Here is a 19,439-nt window from a genome sequence, read left to right on the forward strand (position 1 = left end):
CAATTTGGCCAGATAGCATAACCTAACACGGTTGAAAAAAAATCCTTTCTATATAAGGCGATCACATTGAATTTAGCAGTCAGTTATACGTGGAAGAATAAAAAATGACCTTCATATCCACATCTACCATCTATCAGCAGCAGCAGGGACAGGCAGTCAGGGAAGGCCATGAACATAAAAAAAACAAAAACGACCGACTTTGAGAGTCATAGCTTGGTGACCCCGGGGGGGGGTGGGGGCATCTGGGTAGGTAGCTGAAGTTCTACCCCACCACTGGTCATTTGGGGCTCCTATGACCTATGATTATGTACGGGGCTCCTTGTGCAGCCTGTCAGAAGCTACATACAGCCAGTATGGCCAGTTGAGAGGGTGAGCTTGCAGTGCCTCTCCTCACTTCTTGTCAGAGGCATTGAGCTCAATGGACAGCTTGGAGTATTGGAACAATGGTAAAGTACCATTAGCCCAAGCTGTCCAATAAAAATGCTGCAGTGGTGGCACGCCTCTCACTGCAGTGTTATAGAAGGGGGAATGTGTCTAAAAGACAAATACTCCCCTCCCATGTGTTTATGGGTATAACATTTTCCCACAACCCCATGTTTTTCTCACACAGTTAAGATGGAGACTGAGAATCTGCTGCTGCTGCTGAAAAGGTACAAGCTAAATCATATATTATTATGCTATATGTTATAAGATAATAATTTATTTATCTATTTACTGTGAAATAACATTATATATATTGTTTTAGCAGACAACCTAGGGAACAAAATGGTGGTCATTGCAACTTTTTATGTTACACTGTATTTGCGCAGCGATTTTTCAAACACATTTTTTTGGAAAGAAACTCATGAATTAGAAAAACAAAAACCACTAAGGTTAGCCCGATTTTTTTTTGTATACTATGAAAGATGATGTTACGCTGAGTAAACAGATACCTAACATGTCATGCTTTAAAATCTCCATAGGCGACGCTTTAAAATTTTTCACAGGTTACATGTTTAGAATTACAAAGGAGGTCTAGTGCTAGAATTATTGCTCTCGCTCTAACGTTTGTGGCGTATGTAACCTGTGTGTATCTGGCTCTGATACTAGCCAGTGCCTCACCAGCCACTGACCTCACCGCACGTCCCTGATCAGCAGGACCTAGTTGAGCATATCTGGATTAGGATTTTGCCTGGCACTTTTATACAATAAGCCTATGCATGAAAAGGCTACCTTACCTGATGTGATATGATGACCACAAATGCATGTTTTGATCCCAGACTTGATTATACATATTTTTTTTATCTTTCTGTCATAAGACAGGGGGATCAACAACATCTGGTGAGTGTGCATCTACACTTTATTACTTATCGCATGACCTATGCAGGAGGAAGTTTTCACTGGATGATACAAAGGACACTAAACAATATTTGAGGGATTTTGCTTTATTATTATTTTAATTTCATATTTTGTTTGTAAGATTCTGTTTGTTCAGTCATGTTTTTTGGCACCACATGATTGATGTATTTTGGTTTCATGTTGAGCTTGGATTTTGTTTGTAAAGACAGACCCTATGCTCAATTATATTATTTTTTATTATTTTTTATTATTGGAATTTTTATCAATACCAATTTTGTTTGTATTTGAAGTTACACACAATCACAGCATTTGTTTTTTTTATTTTAATATTAGCAAGCACTGGTTTGCACATTTAAATTTGATTTTATATCTGCATTGTTGAATTAAATATAAAATCCCATGTCAAGTTAGGTAACCAAAAATATACACTCACCGGCTACTTTATTAGGTACACAATGCTAGTAACGGGTTGGACCCCATTTTGCCGCCAGAACTGCCTTAATTCTTTGTGGTAAAGATTTAACAAGGTGTTGGAAACATTCCTGAGAGATTTTGGTTCATATTGACATGATAGCATCATGCAGTTTCTGCAGTTTTGTCGGCTGCACATCCATGACGCAAATGTCCCATTCCATCACATCCCAAAGGTTGCTCTATTGGATTGAGAGCTGGTGACTGTGGAGGCCATTTAAGTACAATGAACTCATTATCATATTCAAGAAACCAGTAGTGAGTTGATTTGATCTTTGTGACATGGTGCATTATCCTGCTGGAAGGAGCCATCAGAAGATGGGTACACTGTAGTCATAAAGGGATGGACATGTCAGCAACAATACTCAGGTAGGCCGTGGCATTTAAACAATAAATTGGTACTAAGTGGCCTAATGTGTGTCAAGAAAATATTCCACACATCATTACACCACCACCACCAGTCTGAACCGTTGATACAACACAGGATGGATCCATGCTTTCATGTTGTTTATGTCAAATTCTGACTCTACCATTTGAATGTCGTAGCTGAAATCGAGACTCATCAGACCAGGCAATGTTTTTCCAATAAATTTTAATGAGCCTGTGCGAATTGTAGCCTCAGTTTCCTGTTCTTAGCTGACAGGAGTGGTACCCGGGATAGTCTTCTGCTTCAAGGTTCAATGTGTTGTTCATTCTGAGATGGTATTCTGCATACCTTGGTTGTAACAAGTGGTTATTTGAGTTACTGTTGACTTTCTGTCATCTCAAACCAGTCTGCCCATTTTCCTCTGACCTCTGACATCACACAACTGCCGCTCACTAGATATTTTCCCTTTTTCGGACCTCTCTGTAAACTCTAAATTCTCTGTAAACCCTAGAGTTGGTTGAAAATCCCAGAAGATCAGCAGTTTTTGAAATACTCATACCAGCCCGTATGGCACCATGAGCTTCAGTAAGGGTCCTTTCAAACAGGCATCTCCGCTTGGTGGACTCTGTTTGCTCAGCGGGGGATCGATCCATTGATCCCCGATGTGCAGGCGAATGACAGGTCTGTCTCCACTCACTGTGCAGAGATGCACCAGTCAGAGTCCTGCTCTCCTCTATGGAGAGATCAGATGAAAATGAACCGCCTGTCCATTGTCATCTGATCCAATCCACCAGACGGATGGAAAATAGGGTCACCATCTGTCTGAATTTCATTTACAGGATTGGATCGGATAGCAGCGGGTGTTAGCGGACATGTCACCGCTGACATTTGCCGCTCCATAGGAGTGAATGGAGGCTCCGATCAGGTCCATCTGAAAAACTGACAGGCGGACCTGATCGGAAAGCCTGTGTGAAAGGGGCCTTAGTTGTCTTCACCACGTCTAAATGCCTAAATGCACTCAGTTGCTGCCATGTTATTGGCTGATTAGCAACTTGTGTTGCCAAACAATTAAACAGGTGTACCTAATAAAGCTCGTGAGTGTACATTTTGGCTTGGGATATCAACCCTAGCACTGTCAGAGGACCTTTTGTTTGACAATATTTGGGAGCTTAAAGAAGTCCTGTGGACTGATTACCCTATGTCAACCCTGTCATAAAACACTGTAAAGTTATCTACAACCTGTAGCTATCCTATACTTGCCCCAGTTGTTTCCTTGCATAGATTAGTCATGTGTGTATCATACCTAGGGTTAATTTTTAATTCCAGTACAGCAAGGAATACATTTAAATACATTTATTTTCTGAGAACAATAACCCTTCAAGCCTATTCATAGAAGGATGATGCTTCATGATTTTCATCCCGCATCTCATAACTTCCAAAGAGTGTTGGGGCTATTGAAACCTCATCCTTTTTTCTCACCAACACTACTATGACCAGTGTTAATTTAGTCAACAAAAATATTTTCGTCTTAGTTTTCATCAGCTGCATGTTTTTAAACTAAATGAAAAGAAAATTTGAATTAAGTCAAATGGCAAAAAATATGACGAAAATCAATTCCAATTTTCGTCAACAAACAAAAACAGTATGGATATGTGAGGGAGAGACATTTACCCACCTGAACTTCTGCTTTCCATGAAGCTCTGCTTGTCTGTTAAAGCCCCAGCCCCCAGCAAGCTGTATTGGTTGAGAGACGTGGGCTCCCTCTGTATGCACGCTGCCTGGGAGTTCTGGAACAATGTCCTGAAAACCACTTGGTGAGTGTCTCCCCACTCAGCAAGGTAGCAGTTGTTAGTGCTGTGTAAAATAATGGTTTCCCCAGACTGCCCAGTTCTCTGTCCTTTGCACTCCCTCACTCCCATTTACTTCCCCATTCCCACTATTATTATATTTTACTCCAGGAGCATGAGTTTGGAAATTCTAGAAAAATGCTTAAATAATGCATTTCAATTCAACTAAACCCATTAGATTTTCGTCAACTAAAATGTACAGTAACAGGGATTTTAGTCAACTAAAATATAAGGGATTTTAGTAGACTAAAACACGACTAAAACAATTCAGATGACTAAAATATGGCTACAACGGCATTTTAGTCAAAAGATTATGGCTAAAATGAAATTTTACATCAAAATTGACACTGACTGTTATGAGCTGGTTGTTAGATGTGGTGCTACCATTGGTGTTAATGAAGTCCTACAGGTATTCATGCTGGTCACAGATATGTGCTGAAAATTTAGTCCCCAGTGCTTTTTGTACATTTTGGAGCTGAGATATATAAAATGAATGAAAGGCCCTTCTCTAACTATTTTCAAAAGAACTTCACGTCTTCTTTATATTATCTTTGTTATATATGCTAAACTACACTTTTTTAACATATATATATATATATATTAATTGCTATACTTAATATGCTTTTATTTTTTTCTCAACAGACCACTTGGCTCAGGCTGTGGCACCGCTACCTCTATCGTGGGGAGAGGATGGGGAGCGAGGGAGCGAGTAGTGCTTTGGGTCCTCTGCAAGTTGGTGTGCACCTCATTGTGCTGCTTTGTATATTCAGACACTCAAAGTGCTATGCTGAAGTGACTACTGGCCAGACCCCAGGGATGCACATTCAGACCAGAGAAGAAGGGAACCAGACAGATCCAGGACCTAGTAGCAAGCACCAACCTTTGGTTTTTAATCATGTCTACAATTTTAATGTCCCCCTGGGATTTCCCTGCACATTGGAACCCGAATCTCCAGAAGATGCAAGCTGGGTGTCTCAACAGACTGATAACACAGCAGATGCTGAAAGCCAGATAACCTTTACACACAGTATCCGAGTTCCACAGAGGTTGTGTCAGTGCTACACGGCCCCTCGTGCTGTGCAGCATCTCCTCAGCAGGATTGAGGCTCTGGAAAGGGAGGTGATGCTGCTCCGAGAGCGCTGTAATGAGAGAGGATGTCAAGATGCAGAAGCTACAGGTATGAACTATTACTTAAAATCCCATGAATTAATTATTCATGTGCATTTATTTTTATATGCATGTTAAAGTTACATTAATACCTTTTGGTATGATTGGATGAAAAGGATATGGAATACCCATAGCAACAGATTTCAGCTGTCACTTTGATTCTCTCAACTTAGGAAATGCAACTCTAATCTAATACGAACGACATCTCCAGCCTTCTGCTGGTTATACACTTGCTCAGGAATCCAATATTAAAGGGTAGCTCTAATTTTGTAGAAAAAAATACTGCACATAAAAAAAAATCTATAATACAAACAAAGGTATTTGAAGAAGGTAGGTTTAAATTGAGAAGTCCCACATGCTGTGATAGATGGTAAAGAGCAAATAGGGTAGGTGTCACCAGCCAAACCATAAACTGTGCTTACCGGAAGTTATGTGATCCCCTATATAAGAGTGGTCAATCTGTGTTTCTTTTAACAACATGATACTCCAGAGAATCGGATATCCTCCCTAGTTTCCCAAAGTAATAGCACCAAAGGAAAGACAGACAACTGGCATGAATGTAGCCCTAAGTACTCCAGTTTTCTGGTGGGGATCACTCCACAACACAAGACATGCAATAAAAGTTGCTCACATAGTGTGATATTGTACCAAGAAGGAATTTATTAAAAAAGAGTAACACTCACATGGACACGGATATTAAAAGTGTAGCACTGCCCCCATAGGGGTTGCTGAGTATAGTCTTCCATGGGCCTCCCTCTGATTATCCTACAGCCAGACACTTGGGTATTTTCACACTATCACCCGCACACTCTTCCGCTCGTTATCCAATGATCAGTCTGGGGTATTTGTTTTTTTTGGTATTTATTAGTAGAACTTGGATAGGAGAAGGGATTAGTGGTATACTCCAACTTGAACTAAGCACAAATGAGGACAACCCTCACTTGACCCCATTACACTGAATTGAATAGCACATTCCCTGCTGGACCACACTATAGCTGTGTGGGAGAATAAGTCCTTTGCTTTCTCTGGCAGCAGACTAAATGCACCACTCTTCTTCAGGACACTCATCAGTATCCCCTTTGGCTGACACCCGTCCACTGTCTTCACTAGCCAGAAGGGATCTGTACTCACAGTAGCCAGGAACAGATCTTCCTTTATACGTCGCCATTCTAGTTAGCTCTGCAGGACATCTTTGTTGCAGCTTCTGCAGCTCTGGCTCTCAGGTCAACTACCTGAGACTGCATGGCAGCCTGTACAGAGGAGGGGCAGCAGCTCCCTCCCTCTGGGACCAAGGACTCCGAGCACATGTGCCCTAGGCATATATACAGTTACCCAGCATGCCTTGAGGCACGTTCTTCTGTCAATGGCCAGGGCTGTAACTACGCCTATGCTCCCATTTATCAGGTTTCCTCCCACTGTCCAATATGCCTCGTCCTGTTGGACCAGTCTGAAACAGACAGACAATGGATCACTGCTCCCTGGTAGGCAGAGAGCATCTAAATTTACCTAACAGCCCCCCTGTTAAGCAGGGAAACCCAAAAACTTAACTCTCTCTTGGACCTACCTAAGAGGGTGCTACAAAAGCATAAAACACCAAACAGTCTTGTTCCTCCAGGAAGCAAAATGACCGATCGTCATTCACACATGCGTGGTAGCGTATGTGCATAGCTCTGCCCTAACGGTTTTCATCATATGTGACATCATCAGGTGTCAACTGGTGACTGAGGGCTGTATTCACGCCAGTTGTCTGTCTCTCCTTTGGTGCCTTTACTTTGGGAAACTAGGGAGGATAGCCGATGTTCTGGAGTATATATAGTTAGACTGATACATTTTTTGTCTACTTGTCACTTGTGGCCTATCTTAATGTTTTTATGTCATGCTGTAATAGGATGAAGGAAAGTTATCTCTCATGTGGCCAGTGGAAGTTTCACCCAAACTGTATTTCCATTTTGTGTTAGGGTCCTTTCACACGGGCGTTCCACCGGCAGACTCTGTTTTGCTCAGCGTGGGATCGAACTGCTGATCCCCACTGAGCAGGCAGATGACAGGTCCATCTCTGCTCACTGTGTTGAGACGGACCTATCAGAGCCCTGCTCTCCTCTATGGAGAGATCGGATGAAAGTGGACCGCCTGTCCGTTTTCATCCAATCCCATCCGTTCCGCCAGATGGATGGAAAATAGGGTCACCATCCATCTGGATTTCACGGACAGATCGGATAGCAGTGGGTGTCTGCTGAAATCCGTTGCTCCATAGAGGTGAATGGAGGGTCCGATCAGATCCGCCTGAAAAACTGACAGGCGAACCTGATCGGAAAGCCCATGTGAAAGGAGCCTTAAATGCAGGGGGGCAAAAAAGGGGGAATATATCCACTTTAGTTGCCTACTGACATCAGGTAACATTTGTCCAATCTGATATAGTCTGAGAATTTTTGTATTCTCAAGGGAACCTCCACAATCAAGGGCAACACTCCCCCCTGTTAAGCAGGGAAACCCAAAAACTATACTCTCTCTAGCACCTACCTAAGAGGGTGCTACAAAAGCATAAAACACCAAACAGTCTTGTTCCTTCAGGAAGTAAAATGACAGATCGTCATTCGCGAATGCGTTGTAGCGTGTGTGCGTAGCTCTGCCCTACCAGTTTCGTCATATGTGACGTCATATGTGAAATCATCAGGTGTCAACTTTTATTGCATGTCTCGTGTTGTAGAGTGATCCCCACTGGGAAACTGGTGTACTGAGGGCTGCATTCACGCCAGTTGTTTTGAGGGGACAAAAAATTTACACTGTTATACAAGCTGTACACTTACTACTTTACATTGTAGCAAAGTGTCATTTCTTCAGTGTTGTCACATGAAAAGATATAATAAAATATTTACAAAAATGTGAGGGGAGTACTCACGTTTGTGAGATACTGTATGTGTGTGTGTGTATATGTATATATATGTATATATATATATATATATATATATATATATATATATATATATATATATATATATGTGTATATATATATATGTGTATATATATATATATATATATATATATATATATATATATATATATATATATATATATATATATATATGTGTGTGTGTGTGTGTGTGTGTGTGTGTGTGTGTATGTATGTGTGTATATATATATATATATATATATATATATATATATATATATATATATATATATATATACAGTAGGGATGGAAAGTATTCAGACCCCCTTAAATTTTTCACTCTTTGTTATATCTTTGTTATATTTCAGCCATTTGCTAAAATCATTTAAGTTCATTTTTTTCCTCATTAATGTACACACAGCACCCCATATTGACAGAAAAACACAGAGTTGTTGAAATTTTTGCAGAATTATTAAAAAAGAAAAACTGAAATATCACATGGTCCTAATTATTCAGACCCTTTGCTGTGACACTCATTTATTTAATTCAGGTGCTGTCCATTTCTTCTGATCATCCTTGAGATGGTTCTACACCTTCATTTGAGTCCAGCTGTGTTTGATTATACTGATTGGACTTGAATTGGAAAGCCACACACCTGTCTATATAAGACCTTACAGCTCACAGTGCATGTCAGAGCAAATGAGAATCATGAGGTCAAAGGAACTGCCTGAAGAGCTCAGAGACAGAAGTGTGGCAAGGCACAGATCTGGCCAAGGTTACAAAAAAATTTCTGCTGCACTTAAGGTTCCTAAGAGCACAGTGGCCTTCATAATCCTTAAATGGAAGACATTTGGGACAACCAGAACCCTTCCTAGAGCTGGCCGTCTGGCCAAACTGAGCTATCGGGGGAGAAGAGCCTTGGTGAGAGAGGTAAAGATGAACCCAAAGATCACTGTGGCTGAGCTCCAGAGATGCAGTCGGGAGATGGGAAAAGGTTGTAGAAAGTCAACCATCACTGCAGCCCTCCACCAGTCGGGGCTTTATGGTAGAGTGGCAAGACGGAAGCCTCTCCTCAGTGCAAGACACATGAAAGCCCGCATGGAGTTTGCTAAAAAAACACCTGAAGGACTCCAATGGTGATGGTGAGAAATAAGATTCTCTGGTCTGATGAGACCAAGATAGAGCTTTTTGGCCTTAATTCTAAGCGGTATGTGTGGAGAAAACCAGGCACTGCTCATCATCTGTCCAATACAGTCCCAACAGTGGAGCATGGTGGTGGCAGCATCATGCTGTAGGGGTGTTTTTCAGCTGCAGGGACAGGAAGACTGGTTGCAATCGAGGGAAAGATGAATGTGGCCAAGTGCAGGGATATCCTATACAAAAACCTTCTCCAGAGTGCTCAGGACCTCAGACTGGGCCGAAGGTTTACCTTCCAACAAGACAATGACCCTAAGCACACAGCTAAAATAATGAAGGAGTGGCTTCACAACAACTCCGTGACTGTTCTTGAATGGTCCAGCCAGAGCCCTGACTTAAACCCAATTGAGCATCTCTGGAGAGACCTAAAAATGGCTGTCCGCCAACGTTTACCATCCAACCTGACAGAACTGGAGAGGATCTGCAAGGAGGAATGGCAGAGGATCCCCAAATCCAGGTGTGAAAAACTTGTTGCATCTCTCCCAAAAAGATTCATGGCTGTATTAGTTCAAAAGAGTGCTTCTACTAAATACTGAGCAAAGGGTCTGAATACTTAGGACCATGTAATATTTCAGTTTTTCCTTTTTTAATAAATCTGCAAAAATGTCAACATATGTGTTTTTCTGTCAATATGGGGTGCTGTGTGTACATTAATAAGGAAAAAAATTAACTTAAATGATTTTAGCAAATGGCTGCAATATAACAAAGAGTGAAAAATTTAAGGGGGTCTGAATACTTTCCGCCCCTACATATATATATATATATATATATATATATATATATATATATATATATATATATATATATATATATATATATATATATATGATAATACAATACACCAAAAACTTATATTAAATATATGCATTTTTTGCACTTACAATTAATATTTAACAGTCACATGTCCAGAGAAATAGCAACTTCCAATAAAAGTGCTTCTTTGTGCAGTTAAACAAACATGGGTGCGTCCACAGTGGGCAGATTTCACCACCACTATGCACTCACCAGAACAATGAGAAATATCAGCCTGTCATATCATTCTAGCCTCACAGAGCCTCCGCAATGAGCTCCAATGTACCAATCCTGGATGGCTAAATCGGGTGTCCTGTATGGGAAATTGCTCACCACACTGAGTCCCAGAGTAGTATTATAGTGTAGTATTTTTTTATTGCATTAGCATTAAAAACAATTAAGAATTAAAATCCATGTGGAGAAAAGACATAACTATGGCCAAACATACCAAGATGGTCTGCAGCATGTAAGGCTCCTCCCTACGTTTCATGAGCATGCACATCCCCAGGGGATCCACCTACTGCTGATGTCAGGTGGGGCTTTCTTAAATAGCCTGCAAATCGCAGAATTTACATGTGCCATTTTGTTTTAGACCCACCATTTTCCCTTAGTCCCAACAGCGCTGCAAACAGGAAAAGCCTAATATGCGCCATATTCCAAAAGACTCTTCATATTCCCATAGCTCACAGGAGAAGATTAACTCACGGGCGACAGACAAAATAATTCAAATGCCATCAATCAATAAAAAGGCCAATGTTCCAAAAGGCCACCAAAGGCATTAATAATAATAACAAGCAGGCTGTTTAAGTACCATAAAATCAAATGTCAAATACTCTTAAATAATATTAATATATGTTACAACATAAACAATACTAATAAAGGGAATATAAAATTAAAGTGCAATAAACAGCAATAGTACCCCTAACTGTTTAGATCAACCTCTATATTGAGGCCCAACAGAGATAGAGTATGCATTTCATAAATCCACTTGGTTTCTAACATGGAAACAGCCCTGCGTTTATTGCATCCTCTCCAATGGGGTCGAATCATATCAATCCCCATAAACGTAATGCCACTGGGATTACTACTACTCTCTATACTAGAGGATGTCATAGTAGGAATCCCAGGGGCAGTAAGTTTATGGGAGATAATTTCTTGAGCACTGTGCTATTTTTGTTTTTATATAGCCAGCTTTGTTTAGTAGTCTCATCCATTTAGAAGTAACTCTTGTGACCTGCTCCTCTCTTTGTCCCTGTCAGTTAGACTGAGCTATGGTGTTTTTGAGGAACATTAAAAACAGCTGTTAGGGTAGTTAGAACTTTTATGATGTTTTGAAATTCACTAAAATAGAAGCTAAAAAACATTGTGTGGATATTGATGATTTGCACTACAATCACTTGTTTTGCACTCTACCTTGGAGATTTTAAGAAAGCCAAAAAAGTCAGTAATTGAAAATAATGAAACTAAAGGTCTTAACAAAGCGCGAATACCACATGGTACTACTATTACAGTAAATAACCTAAAAACCCTTCTTTATGCCTCCTGTTTTTCAGATTTAGTTTAATTTTGCTACTAAAGGTTTGACTTCCCTTATTAATTAATCCCTGCCTAGTCAGTGAAAGAAGGCACGTCAGTCACCAATATTGCACTCTTTTTGGACAGGTGGATAGGGCTTAGACCGGAAATCAGGGGAGCAAATCTTTACCAACAAAAGAAAACCAGAGTTTAAAAAAGGAAAACGGGAAAAAAAGATTTTTGAGGACCTGCAAATATATTAGCAGGCACATTGTATTGCCAGCCCACATGTAGTACCTTTACGTTTAAACGTTTTAAGCAGTTGATGGGTTCACTTTAAAGCAGTATTACACCCAAAGCAAACATTTATTTTAATGCAGTTTAACATTTACTCAGGTGTGATGGCTGCATTACTTTTCTTTGGAAAAATCCTAAAAAAGGAAATCGGTAAGCTGCAATATATTACATTTGTGGTTTTGGGTTTAATACCACTTTATGTAAAGTTTTATTGCCACATCATCTCAACAAGAAAAAAACAAGCTATTCTAACTTGCCAGTGACCATCCATAGTTCAAACACAGTATGTTCTTAGCTGTAGTCTCAGGTATTAAGCTTATCTACACAGGCAGCCATACCTTCATTCATGTTGTTTCTTTGTATGATACTAGAAAGAAGAGATACTTGTCCATGTATTACATCAGACAGTCTTTTAAGAGTCTACTCAGTACATTTAGCTTGCAGTTAACAGCTCTTACAAAAACCCCAGTACTCAGTCCATTCACTAAGTTAATACACTGTGTGCATTAAGACTGGATTCAAAGTATTGTGTAAGAGATCTGGCTGGCAGCACTGTATGAAAAATCCATAATCCATTTTCATCCTAGTCTTCACTCGGAACTGTTGTCATTCAGTCATGACTTTTTAAAATTAACTTTTTGTTTTCCAAGAGGCCGATCAATAAACAACAATTAAAAAGCACCTTTTCTTCATTACAAACTCTGTTTCTATTTTTCCTTTTGTCCTTGCAAAAAGGCTAATACTTACTGCCTATATCCAAAAGTTAGAAATGTTATGATTTTTTAGTTAGGGAAAACAAGATTAATCCAGAAAGTAGGAATAAGACACGGTTCAGCAGCTGTTGAGGAACCACAAGTCTTAGCTTTTCTTGACAGTCAGGACTGGAGCTAAAGCTACATACATTGTGGCCCAACAACCAAATCATGCAATATCTGAGTGTTGATCAACCTTCCAGATGAAAGGTCCTAGTACAACATGCACAGTTGTGCACCAAAAATGGTGTACCATTTGTTATTGTTCTACGTTAAAAAGGAGGTCCACCTAAAAAAAAATATTAAAAGCCAGCAGCTACAAATACTGCAGCTCCCGACTTTTAATAAATGGACACTTACCTGTCCCAGGGTCCAGCAATGTCGGCAGCCAAAGCCAATCAATCGCTTGGCTCTCGGCAGCTGCCAACGCCATCCCCAGTGAGGGAATCAGGAGGTGAAGCGTTGCGGCTTCACTTCCCAATTCCCTACTGCACATGCGTGAGTTGTGCTGCGCCTCCTAACTGGTCCCCGTTATCTCCTGGGACCTGTGTGTTTCCGAGGAGACAGTGGGGGGGGGAGGGGCGTGACTCCCGCGGGAGTCTATTCTTGGAAGTGGGTGCAAATACCTGTATTATACAGGTTTTTTCCCCCCCTCTCCCCCCTGAAAGGTGCTAAATGTGACACCGGAGGGGGGAGGTTCCGAAAAGCAGAGTTTCCATTTTTGTCTGGAACTCCGCTTTAAGATAAGTAGTGGTGACAAAGTATTTCAGTGCTGCTAATCTTCTGATCTCCTATGGCATCAGCACAAAAACATTGGGACTTTTTTGTGGAAAGATCAATTTTTCTTACTAAATATAACATTTTGATTTAGTATTGCTAACACATACCTTTTTGAATAATTTGAAGTGTGAATTTTATCGATAGGTCTACTTTAAGCAAACCTATTGACCTGTATGCGATCCCTTAATGGCTGCCCTAGAATAAACCACTCTACAACAGCTAAAGCCAAATACATTGTGGCTCAACAACCAAATCATGTAAGATTTGGGTGCTGTTCTACCAATCTAATGAATGATCCTGGTATAAACATGTACATTTGTGTCAAGCAAACATCCATAATTCAGTTTAATTCCAGCTTGAATTATGAACTGCCAAGGTTTGGGTGGGGGGTCAAAAAGTATAAAAAAATGGTGCTGTCCAAGATCAGTCTCTCCAGCTGAAGTGGCATGTCATCACTGCAAAAGATCTATTTGCAAATGAAGTGCATGTTAGCATATATGGTTGGAAGAAAAAAAGGAAGTAGAAGCTGAAGACTTGTGTGCAAATGATTTGTATGTTAGCTTATACGTTTGGAAGGTAATGAGTTAGCTGTTGGTGTAGTCCGCAGAGTTGGTGGTCAAGAATGGTGAGGACAATGTATGAACACTCACATTGAAGTTCTTCTTACACCGATATTGCTTAAATCATTCTTTGTCAACCCTTTCAACACCAGAAACCCCTGCTATAATATACTATATATATATATATATATATATATATATATATATATATATATATATATATATATATATATATATATATATAAAATATACTATAGCTACAACTCCTAATACATGAGTGTGATGGTCAGTAGAAAGAATGCTCCTTACACTTGTGGTAATTTGGAAAAATTGGCACCTTCCAGATAGCTAAAAATATCAATGGTGTCAGTGGAAACTTTGCTGAGATGCAGACATTGCTCATTGCTCAAGGAACCCCTAGTAACCTCTGGAGGAACCCTTGTTGAGAAACCCTGGTGTAAATGCTTGCCTCCAAGTTACCATTTCATCAGTTTGACGTCATGCCTGAGTACTGGACAATACCTACTATTCCTGGATTGTGGATTTCCCATAAACTCATAAAGGCCCAGCACCCAACTTTCACGTAGCCGTAACAGTTCCCTAAATCAGATGATCTTATTCTTGTGTTTATGGGTAGCTCCTAGCCCTGCCAACTGTTTTCTGGGGGTAAGTTACAAATCCTGCACTACTGTTATTTTTAAACTTTAAGATAAGTAACAGTGGTAGCAGAGAATTTCAACGCTGCTCATCTTCTATTCTCCAATGATATCAGCACAAACATTTATGATTTTTTTGTGAAAAGAAAGATCCATTTTTATTACTAAAAATAAAATTGTGATTTGGTGTTGCTAACACATACCATTTTTAATAATTTGAAGTGTGAGTTGTATTGATAGGTCCACTTTAAGCAACTGATTATGCTTGCACAAAGATTATAGTCACCTGTGTGATCCTCAATAGCTGCTGTAGAATCAACTCAGTCTAAATCTATTCAAGAAAATCAGAGACATGTTTTATCAGTTACAGTTATTAAGCACCGGCTCAGATCAAACTCAGCATGTGAAGTTCACAGTATCACACAAAGGCTTGACATGATCTGAGTAAAAACACAAATCAATACGTTTTCAACTTATCTAATTATCTTACAATAGTCAGAGAAATAAAACTGCAAGAACCTGCAAGCATTCTCTTCAGCAGGATATATTTCCTTTAATGCAAAAAACAAAAACCTTAGTTATATCCAGTACAGTCATATGTCAGTATATAATGTAAAGGCTGACCATAAACAGGCGCAAAAGTAGGATGATTTGTATTGTTACAAAGAACAACAAAGGAGCACTAACACCCAAAATTTCTAGTTCAATTTTAAATTAATATTATTAAAACCGTTAGGTATATTCCATATATGTTTCCAACGTGTTTCAGGGGCCAGAAAATCACCCCCTTCCATCAGCTGGAACCAAAAAAAAGAATTTACGTACACAAATGAAATAAAGCCAATAAAAAGGTAATGGTTTATTAATTGAAAAATGTAACTGTTAATTGGAATATTTAATAAGAAGATGTTTAATAGTACACATGTCTAAAATGAACAATTCGTAAATATATGGTATGGTAAGGATAAAAAGTATAAACAAAATACGTTGGTGATATGTATGGAATGTACTGGTCTGTTTTATTATATTAAATTTAGCATTTGTCTCAATTAGTAGTCCAGTTCAGTGTGAAATGCCCTGCCAGTGCATAAACACTGTGGGGGAGATTTACAGTGCATCCGGAAAGTATTCACTGCGCTTCACTTTTTCCACATTTTGTCATCTTACAGCCTTATTCCAAAATGGATTAAATTCATTATTTTCCTCAAAATTCTACAAACAATACCCCGTAATGATAACGTGAAAGAAGTTTGAAATCTTTGCAAATTATTAAAAAGAAAAAATCCCATGTACATACTGTAGAAGTATTCAGAGCCTTTGCTCAATACTTTATTGAAGCACCTTTGGCACCAATTAAAGCCTCAAGTCTTTTTGAGTATGATTCTACAAGCTTGGCACAACTATTTTGGAGTAGTTTCTCCCATTCTTCTTTGCAGGACCTCTTAAGCTCCATCAGATTGGATGGGGAGCATCGGTGCACAGCCATTTTCAGATCTCTCCAGAGATGTTCAATCAGGTTCAAGTCTGGGCTCTAGCTAGGCCACTCAAGGACATTCACATTTTGGCTGTGTGCTTAGGGTCCTTGGGTCTGTGCTGTTGGAAGATAAACCTTTGCCCCAGTCTGAGCTCCAGAGCACTCTGGAACAGGGTTTCATCAAGGATGTCTCTGTACATTGCTGCATTCATCTTACCCTCAATCCTGACTAGACTCCCAGTTCCTGCCGCTGAAAAACATCCCCACAGCATGATGCTGTCACCACCATGCTTCACTGTAGGGATGGTATTGGCCAGGTGATGAGCGATGCTGGTTTCCTCCAGACATGATGCTTGGCACTCAGGCCTAACAGTTCATCAGACCAGAGAATTGTGTTTCTCATGGTCTGAGAGTCCTTCAGGTGCCTTTTGGTAAACTCCAGGTAGGCTGTCATGTGTCTTTTACTGAGGAGTGGCTTCCGTCTGGCCACTCTATCACGCAGGCCTGATTGGTGGAATGCTGAAGAGATGGTTGTTCTTCTGGAAGGTTGTCCTCTCTCCACAGAGAAATGCTGGAGCTCTGTCAGAGTGACCATCGGGTTCTTGGTCCCCTCCCTCACTAAGGGCCTTCTCCCCGATCGCTCAGATTGGCCAGGCGGCCCGCTCTAGGAGGAGTCCTGGTGGTTCCAAACTTCTTTCATTTATGGATGATGGAGGCCACTGTGCTCATTGGGACCTTCAATACTGCAGACTTTTCTGTACCTTTCCCCAGATCTGTACTTCGAAACAATCCTGTCTCGGAGGTCTACAGACAATTCCTTGGACTTCATGGATTGGTTTGTGTTCTGACATGCATTAACTGTGGGACCTTATATAGACAGGCGTGTGCCTTTCCAAATCATGTTCAGCCAACTGAATTGACCACAGGTGGACTCCAATCAAGTTGTAGTAACACCTCAAGGATGATCAGTGGAAACAGGATGCACTCAATTTTGAGTGTCATGGCAAAGGCTATGAATACTTATTGCTAAACGTGCACAAACCTATTGTGCAAACAGCGCTTGCCAATATAACATTAATAAGTATAAAGGTGCACAATGTGAACTGTATAAACTTGGTGCAAACAAATTAGTGGCACAAATAATAGGCAAAAAGGAGGACTGCTTGGATAAACAGACCTATAAACAGTAAAAACATTCAGTGCCCAAAAAAATATATAACATAGTATATTGTCCAAACGTTCATAAATGTGATACATTTGTGTTTAAAAATGTGTAAGAAAACAAAGTCCCAAAGTAATTCCTTTGAATAATCCAATAAAGATATATTTAAAAATTCCTCCTTTGTAGATCATACGATGAAAAAGTTAGGTATGGATGTACACTCACCAGATGTAGTAGATCCCCCTGTCTTATGACAGGAAGGATCATATATGGCTTACAGGGTCTCCCCGACCTCCTTGGGTCTTTTAAGCTAATCCTCCGATATCCTCCTCATCCGGATAGGACATAACTTCAAACGGGATGTCACCAGCGTTATGGATAAGAGAAAAGAGAGGACAAACTTCTCATAGTGTGAAACTGTAGAGGTAACTTATTAAAGGCCTCAAATGGCTACAGAAAATGACAGATAAAAACAAGCTATGGACCTCCTATGTAAACAACCGCAATGAACGGTGGAAGCTGTGGAAAACTGCAAGACCCACTCCAGAGTCAGAGTGCGTTCCACCAGGACGTAATGTAGCGCAATGTGCATTCCAGCCTTACGTGTTTCGTCAGCAAGCGTGACGTTATCAAGTACTTATGTACATGTGATTTTTTTTTTATTTTTTTTTGAATTTTCAAAGATTTCAAACAAACTTCTTTCACATTGTCATTATGGGGTAATGTTTGTAGAATTTTGAGTAAAATAATAAATTTAATCAATTTTGGAATAAGGCTGTAACATAACAAAATGGAAAAAGTGAAGCGCTGTGAATTCTTTCTAGATGCGCTGTACTAAAACTGGTGCACACAGAAACTGGTGCAGCTGTGCATAATACCCAACCAGCTTCTGACTTCAGCTTGTTCAATTAAGCTTTTACAATAAAACCTGGAAGGTGATTGGTTACTATGCACAGCTGCACCAGATTCTGTGTGCACCAGTTTTAGTAAATCTCCCCTTGTGCAACAAGCCGAACCCCACACAAATCTGTGCTAGTGAACTCTACTCTAGTGCCAGCAGTCCACACTTCATGTATTGATACAAAAAAATAGTTTAATAGTTTAGAGTGGCTTATTTGACTATTGCTTTTGAGCAGAAAGATCATAGGACAAGGATGGAAAATTGTTATTGAATCTAATGGGAACAAACAAATTAAATTTCATTAAATCAGCTCCTGAACGAGAAAAATCGTAACTAGTGTTATGTGCATGCACTTAATTCGAATTGTCAACTGAAAATCGAGACATTGACGTGGTACTGAAATGAAAAGTTATTTGAAATTAGGGGAGTCCACCATTGAATGGATCAGATGAACGATTTTGATCCTTTCTCATCCAAATGTTTAAAGGAAAATCTGCAGGTGTAAGACCAGCATTAGGCTAGGAAGTAGGTGCTGACCCTGACTACTGCCTGACAAGCAGAATTCTGTCTTTTTGTACAGAAGGAAGGCATTGTCAGGGAGTATTGTAATCTTTGTGAGAGGTAATATATACCTGAAAGTGTTACATTTACACATTAATTATCATGCATTCCCAAGTTTTTTCCTTCCACATTACAAGTACAGAAAATGTGCTAGAAATATAGTGTGCTCCTACCTTCCTCTTTGACATGACAGCACAACTCTGAACTTTTAAGCAAGTGTTGTCAGCCCCGCCCACTTCATTTTTGGAGAATTACAAAGGAGAAGGCCTGGTGGCCCCCCTCTCTTCATCTCCTCCCCCTCCTTATCTCTATAACCTTTCCTTGTACACAGGCTGAGAGCACAGGAAGTTATCAGCCCTTAAATTTACTGACAAAATCAACAGGTATTTTTTGAACTTATGAAAATTAAAAAAAAAAGAAAGATATAAGGATGCATATTTAATTGTGTACTTAGTTTAACAAAAGGGAGCAAATAAGAGAAGTTCATTGCTATGATTTACATACATTTCAAAGGGTAAGTTCACCTTTTCTCAAAAAAATAAAAAGTTCAACTAAAACTCCACACCATCCCCACCACCCTGGTACCTGCTGTACTTACCTCCATGGGTGATGAGCTGTCACTGGCATTCTTCCCCGCTTTTCTTACCCTTCTTCATATAGGGCTTCCAGGATGGATCAGACCAACTCTAATTGGTCAGTGCCAGCACGTGAC

At 39.8% G+C, this 19,439-nt stretch overlaps 1 protein-coding gene across 3 annotated transcripts in view; it reads left to right on the plus strand.

Moving 5' to 3' along the window:
- The window catches only part of TNR (tenascin R), a 932,265-nt gene that overhangs the window by 503,406 nt on the left and 409,420 nt on the right, over positions 1-19,439 (plus strand). For all 3 annotated transcript variants that reach the window (XM_073593414.1, XM_073593413.1, XM_073593415.1), the window contains one exon: positions 4,666-5,200. In XM_073593414.1, coding sequence (XP_073449515.1) covers positions 4,714-5,200 — 487 coding nt within the window. In that variant the 5' untranslated portion in view covers positions 4,666-4,713. The remainder of the gene's footprint in view (positions 1-4,665; positions 5,201-19,439) is intronic.

Source organism: Aquarana catesbeiana, linkage group LG07 (assembly GCF_042186555.1).
Source record: "Aquarana catesbeiana isolate 2022-GZ linkage group LG07, ASM4218655v1, whole genome shotgun sequence".
Lineage (NCBI taxonomy): Eukaryota > Metazoa > Chordata > Amphibia > Anura > Ranidae > Aquarana > Aquarana catesbeiana.